Source organism: Montipora foliosa, chromosome 2, assembly GCF_036669935.1.
Source record: "Montipora foliosa isolate CH-2021 chromosome 2, ASM3666993v2, whole genome shotgun sequence".
NCBI lineage: Eukaryota > Metazoa > Cnidaria > Anthozoa > Scleractinia > Acroporidae > Montipora > Montipora foliosa.
Window position 1 is genome coordinate 64,497,931 of NC_090870.1, and position 7,500 is coordinate 64,505,430.

General features: G+C 39.5%; 1 protein-coding gene across 1 annotated transcript in view; it reads right to left on the reverse strand.

Annotated features, from left to right (window-relative positions):
* Window positions 1-7,500, reverse strand: part of LOC137985621 (alkylglycerol monooxygenase-like) — a 27,302-nt gene that overhangs the window by 2,259 nt on the left and 17,543 nt on the right. The window contains 2 exon segments of the mRNA XM_068833259.1: window positions 4,519-4,607; window positions 7,467-7,500. The exon segment at window positions 7,467-7,500 is cut by the window's right edge and continues 49 nt beyond it. Coding sequence (XP_068689360.1) covers window positions 4,519-4,607; window positions 7,467-7,500 — 123 coding nt within the window.

The window sequence follows — 7,500 nt, forward strand, 5'->3', positions numbered from 1 at the left end:
TTAGTGTAGTGACCAAAGTAGCTGAGGCTTTCGCGTTGATCACTGTCATGTTAATTTATCTGGCAATTCGGTTCGCAAGTCTGCTCCGAGTAGTTTCTCTCCAGGTATTCTGTTTCTACCCTCTCAACACAAACCATAATTTGAGCTCATTTACTTTACATTAATTTCATTTGCAGTCTTCCCAAAGTCTTCGAATACATATGAAACTTGAGACTTAAAAAGAGGGGTGAAAAATGGAAAAAGTTACTCTTTTTGAGCTTACCTCCAGTGTCGAGATTTTGAACTGATAGAATCAGATCAACAACAAGGAACAAGATACAGCGGTATACCTCCATATATGGTGCGTACCACCTAAAAGCATATATGATTTAATGTTTACTGAATTGAAGCCACAAAACCAGTTACATATGCCGGTCAAATCCGTCGCTCTTGTAAACACCCTTTTTCAGAAGAACCTTTTTTTACAAGAACGATCAGGCTGAGATAAACCAAAATTTTAAGAACATACCCAGACTGAGAGTCGGTTGAAATCCTCTTCATTTTCGTCATTAGTTTTTGTGAGTAGTATAAACAATGGTAAGAGAATTTTAAAACTGTATTCTGAGAGAACAAATACTTAGGGAAGTTTTTTAACATCAACAATGATTGGGGAACCCATTGACTCCCGGGGGTTCCCCATTGATGAGTAAAATTGTCTGGTGTTAGACAGAGTAAAATACTAAGTATGGCCGGTTTGGGCCGGTTTGGGTGTCAAAGGGTTTAACCCTGCGTGCGACGTTTTTGAGCCGCGGACGGCAACCGGAAGTGAGTTGTTTTCCATTTTAACTTGTCTGTTCACTACCACCTTTACAATTGCTAAGTATCTTTCCTCCATTAGGGATGATAAAGTTAAAAATCTGAGAGGCAGACACTACTGTCCTGGCATGCGAAAGGTTCATTTCCGGTTGCCGTCCGCGGCTCAAAAACGTCGCGTGCTTAAACTCCCTGCGGATTCCTTACTACACTGAAGAGCAACTTAGTTTGTAGTCGAACTATTTACTTCGTATACCACACAACTTTAAGAAGACGTTGAGAACGTTTTCAGGATCAAATCGAAAATAAAGTAAGAACTTTCAACCTCCAAATTAGACATTATAAACAAAAAAAAGTGTCTTGCTCCTTCAGTTTTCCTAAAGATTCCCACAGAGCTCTTCCAATGATTGCCGGAACCAAACTCTCAGACCAACAATGGAGTTTTCGTTGCTTTGGCTACGTACCGTTAGCTTACTGAAGTAAGGTATCAAAATGAGCAATTTTAAATTAGTAATTCTCTACTGTTTTTTTTTTAATTTTGCAACTGCTATTATTATACTGCAGCTGAAGATTGGCTTGCAATTATAACGCCACATTGCCGGTCAAGCTAGCCTTCCAACAGGATCTCCATCAGGTCATAAAGTTTCAGGAGCACCCACCGAGAATATAGTTCAAAACCACTTAAACATAGCATTGTTAAAAGTATTTTAGTACAAGTTAAACGGTAGATATAGGCATATTTTTATCCCTAAAAGTTTTTCATCTGTTCGGATTTCCTAGCTGAAAGCCTACTGATCCGAAAATTATAGGGATCAAAACTTCCCTTTTCGAAAATTTCAGCCAGAAAAAAGGCCCCCGAAAATTCTAGGTGACCTTTTTAGGGTAAAAATCCGTTCAAAATGAGCAATTATGCCATTTTTTAGATGTTCGAAAATCCTAGGACAGGCAGCCAAGCAAGAAATTTTACAACAAATGTTCCGAAAACTCTAGATCTCAAATCGTCTTCCGAAAATATATTTTCCGAAAATTGACTTTGGGTGCTCCAGAAGGTTGGAGCACCTGTGGCATGCGCTCAAAAACGTTGGGATTGGGGCGATCAGACAACCACACAAACACTAGCGCGAAAAACTGGATGGCAGAGAGTAAGCGTTTCATATCAGAAACATGCAACCTTGAGATTCTTCAAGAGTTTGCTGGCCAATATTCTTTTAGAATCTGTTGGTAATTAGTCTCGACTTCCCTCCAATGAACGGCTAGATCACTGGTACGTGTCGTTTTTTCCGTGACTTTGCACACGTTGCAATTGTATTTTGTATTCAGCCAATTGTATGTTGTACTTGGAAGGCAGGCGACTTTCTGATAGGTGGAAAGTACAATTGGCTGGACCAGTGATCCAACCGTGGTGTGGTCAATCGAGCCTGGTAGGCAATGCGCGTTATAAATCATTGACAAAGGCCACATAAAGTAATTCATGTCAGTTTCACGAGACAATTTTCTTTCTGATGATGTCACCAAAACAGTATACAATTATTGAATTCTGTTTTTGTGGTATTAGAAAACTGAAGATCTTGCCACTTGAAGTGGAAACCGCCTGAGCCATTCACTTATTCTAAACCACCCACTTGACTTGACCTCGATGACCCCAATTATCACAAAAGCCGAATTCAAGAATTGTTCAAAAGCTACACGCGTAATACGTGTTTATGAATTGCAACCATTGGCTTATTTCATCGTGTCAATCTGTCTGCATTGGCTAAAGTCCATGGGTTTTACTGTGGATAGATGGGGAAAATATTCAATGAAGGTTTGATACACATCCTGAACTGGGCAACAACTCCAGTGCTTTAAAAGAAACCAAGAATTATATGCGCAAGGTTATTCCCCAGAAATAAAACTTCATAGATTCCCGATAAAACTTCGCACACTGTTGTAACATGTCAAGGAGATGATAAAAATTTAATAGAAAAGGGGGGTCACCCTGCTCGTTTCCATGGCACGATGCTGACGAATACGGCTATTTAAGCCGCTCTGATAATTGCGGCGCATTCCCAATGTTGGTCAAATTTAGTTCGATTTTATAAATGTACGTACCTGAAAAATGTATTTGAATGCCTTTATGAATACTTAACACTCCAAAATAGCCAATAGATTTAACTTGAGTATAGGCTATGCGACTCGTAATGTCTCCTTCCGTACAATTTTATAGTTTATGAAATTGCCAAAAAACTGGTCATAGATTTTTGCTGATTTTCTTACAGTACTCCATGAAGACATCGTTCTCAGCAAAAAATGAGAAATAAAAAATGGGGGTCACCGTACTCGTTCGGGAGAAAATAGCCATTCCTTGACGGATTAAGCTTGGCGCCATTTTATCAACGTTAGAAATTACGAGTAGGGTGGTACAATAAACTTCAAGTTTCCTTACTTGTTATCATAACGCGCTCCAACACTTGAAATGGTAAAGAGAAAATATGAAACAACTCCAATCACATGAAATTCGCTCAAGACCTATTGAAAATGAAAACAAACTCTTTAAAACAGGGCAAAGTTTGATTTGAAGTACTTTCACAAAGGCCAGGCGGTTACGGGCTTTCTGCAATTAATTTCTCAGGTGGCGATACAAATGTTTTCTGGCACATTAAATTTATTTTAACTTTGCATGACTGATTGGCCGTTTTTATACTAGAGACGCATAAAAACCTATTGTTTTGTAGCGTCATCTTTGCCGTCGGCGTCTTCGTTTCGTAAGCTCCCTAATAGGGAGCTTACGAAACGACGACGCTACAAAACAATAGGTTTAGTGTGCAAAAACAATGGCTCTGCACGCTCTGCACGTGCGTTTTACATTTTGGTACATTTCTTTGCCGTCATCTCCTAAATGACGACGTGAAATGATCAAATTCAAGGTTCTGTGGAGGACGTTAGCACATGACGATGAGTTTTCAGTTCTCTCTCTACGCTTCCAACCCATTCATACCAGTTTAATTACAACTACATGTCCCGCACTCAGCAAACTCCTTTTTGACATATGACTATTTTTTCTTACATGGTGTCATACACCATAAGCCTTTTTGAAATATGACTGCCAAGCCGGCCACGTTTTGTTGGAGAATTCAGGCCAAACCACAAAACCGTGACCTCCCTGCTCTGCTCTCTAATCGAATGTGTGGGATATTTAACGTCCCTCTGAGTTTATGAACAAGGGATGTGAGAAAGGGCCTACGGTTTATAGTCCTTATCCGAGCTTGTATCGAGAGAATCTAATCCCGGCGGGAATAGCATCCATCCCCAAGTCCAGAGTTCGATTGCCGTCCTCGAAGTCATATGTTGAAGTTTCTAAATACTTTTTACTTTCAGACTTGTTTTTGCAATATTTCCATATAGTTGATACACAAGCAGTATTTATTACACACACTACAGAATAAGAACAAAGAAAAACTACAGAACTGAACTATTAAATTGAATTTAGTGTAGTGACCAAAGTAGCTGAGGCTTTCGCGTTGATCACTGTCATGTTAATTTATCTGGCAGTTCGGTTCGCAAGTCTGCTCCGAGTAGTTTCTCTCCAGGTATTCTGTTTCTACCTCTCAACACAAACCATAATTTGAGCTCATTTACTTTACATTAATTTCATTTGCAGTCTTCCCAAAGTCTTCGAATACATATGAAACTTGAGACTTAAAAAGAGGGGTGAAAAATGGAAAAAGTTATTCTTTTTGAGCTTACCTCCAGTGTCGAGATTTTGAACTGATAGAATCAGATCAACAACAAGGAACAAGATACAGCGGTATACCTCCATATATGGTGCGTACCACCTAAAAGCATATATGATTTAATGTTTACTGAATTGAAGCCACAAAACCAGTTACATATGCCGGTCAAATCCGTCGCTCTTGTAAACACCCTTTTTCAGAAGAACCTTTTTTCAGAAGAACGATCAGGCTGAGATAAACCAAAATTTTAAGAACATACCCAGACTGAGAGTCGGTTAAAATCCTCTTCATTTTCGTCATTAGTTTTTGTGAATAGTATAAACAATGGTAAGAGAATTTTAAAACTGTATTCTGAGAGAACAAATACTTAGGGAAGTTTTTTAACATCAACAATGATTGGGGAACCCATTGACTCCCGGGGATTCCCCATTGATGAGTAAAATTGTCTGGCGTTAGACAGAGTAAAATACTAAGTATGGCCAGTTTGGGCCGGTTTGGGTGTCAAAGGGTTTAACCCTGCGTGCGACGTTTTTGAGCCGCGGACGGCAACCGGAAGTGAGTTGTTTTCCATTTTAACTTGTCTGTTCACTACCACCTTTACAATTGCTAAGTATCTTTCCTCCATTAGGGATGATAAGGTTAAAAATCTGAGAGACAGACACTACTGTCCTGGCATGCGAAAGGTTCATTTCCGGTTGCCGTCCGCGGCTCAAAAACGTCGCGTGCTTAAACTCCCTGCGGATTCCTTACTGCATGATACACTGAAGAGCAACTTAGTTTGTAGTCGAACTATTCACTTCGCATACCACACACCTTTAAGAAGACGTTGAGAACGTTTTCAGGATCAAATCGAAAATAAAGTAAGAACTTTCAACCCCCAAATTAGACATTATAAAAAAAAAAAGTGTCTTGCTCCTTCAGTTTTCCTAAAGATTCCCACAGAGCTCTTCCAATGACTGCCGGAACCAAACTCTGAGACCAACAATGGAGTTTTCGTTGCTTTGGCTACGTACCGTTAGCTTACTGAAGTAAGGTATCAAAATGAGCAATTTAGTAATTCTCTACTGTTTTTTTTTTTTAATTTTGCAACTGCTATTATTATACTGCAGCTGAAGATTGGCTTGAAATTATCACGCCACATTGCCGGTCAAGCTAGCCTTCCAACAGGATCTCCATCAGGTCATAAAGTTTCAGGAGCACCCACCGAGAATATAGTTCAAAACCACTTAAACATAGCATTGTTAAAAGTATTTTAGTACAAGTTAAACGGTAGATATAGGCATATTTTTATCCCTAAAAGTTTTTCATCTGTTCGGATTTCCTAGCTGAAAGCCTAATGATCCGAAAATAATAGGGATCAAAACTTCCCTTTTCGACTAGGTGACCTTTTTAGGGTAAAAATCCGTTAAAAATGAGCAATTATACCATTGTTTTAGATGTTCGAAAATCCTAGGACAGGCAGCCAAGCAAGAAATTTTACAACAAATGTTCCGAAAATTCTAGATCTCAAATCGTCTTCCGAAAATTGACTTTGGGTGCCCTAGAAGGTTGGAGCACCTGTGGCATGCGCTCAAAAACGTTGGGATTGGGGCGATCAGACAGCCACACAACCACTAGCGCCCCCATGCGAAAAACTGAATGGCAAAGAGTAAGCGTTTCATATCAGAAACATGCAACCTTGAGATTCTTTAAGAGTTTGCTGGCCAATATTCTTTTAGAATCTGTTGGTAATTAGTCTCGACTTCCCTCCAATGAACGGCTAGATCACTGGTACGTGTCGTTTGTCCGTGACTTTGCACATGTCGCAATTGTATTTTGTACTTGGAAGGCAGGCGACTTTCTGATAGGTGGAAAATACAATTGGCTGGACCAGTGATCCAACAGTGGTGTGGTCAGTCGAGCCTGGTAGGTAATGCGCGTTATAAATCATTGACAAAGGCCTCATAAAGTAATTCATGTCAGTTTCACGTGACAATTTTCTGTCTGATGATGTCACCAAAACAGTGTACAATTATTGAATTCTGTTTTTGTGGTATTAGAAAACTGAAGACCTTGCCACTTGAAGTGGAAACCGCCTGAGCCATTCACTTATTCTAAACCACCCACTTGACTTGACCTCGACGACCCCAATTATCACAAAAGCCGAATTCAAGAATTGTTCAAAAGCTGCACGCGCAATACGTGTTTATGCATTGCAACCATTGGCTTATTTCATCGTGTCAATCTGTCTGCATTGGCTAAAGTCCATTGGTTTTACTGTGGATAGATGGGGAAAAATATTCAATGAAGGTTTGATACACATCCTGAACACTGGGCAACAACTCCAGTGCTTTAAAAGAAACCAACAATTATATGCGCAAGGTTATTCCCCAGAAATAAAACTTCATAGATTCCCGGTAAAACTTCGCACACTGTTGTAACATGTCAAGGAGATGATAAAAATTTAATAGAAAAGGGGGGTCACCCTGCTCGTTTCCATGGTACGATGCTGACGAATACGGCTATTTAAGCCGCTCTGATAATTGCGGCGCATTCCCAATGTTGGTCAAATTTAGTTCGATTTTATAAATGTAATACACGATATAACGCAGAGCCTGGTGTCATTCTATGGTTAATTCACGTACGCACCTGAAAAATGTATTTGAATGCCTTTATGAATACTTAACACTCCAAAATAGCCAATATATTTAACTTGAGTATAGGCTATGCGACTCGTAATGTCTCTTTCCGTACAATTTTATAGTTTATGAAATTGCCAAAAAACTGGTCATAGATTTTTGCTGATTTTCTTACTGTACTCCATGAAGACATCGTTCTCAGCAAAGATGAGAAATAAAAAATGGGGGTCACCGTACTCGTTCGGGAGAAAATAGCCATTCCTTGACGGATTAAGCTTGGCGCCCTTTTATCAACGTTAGAAATTACGAGTAGGGTAGTACAATAAACTTCAAGTTTCCTTACTTGTTATCATAAAGCGCTCCAACACTTGAAATGG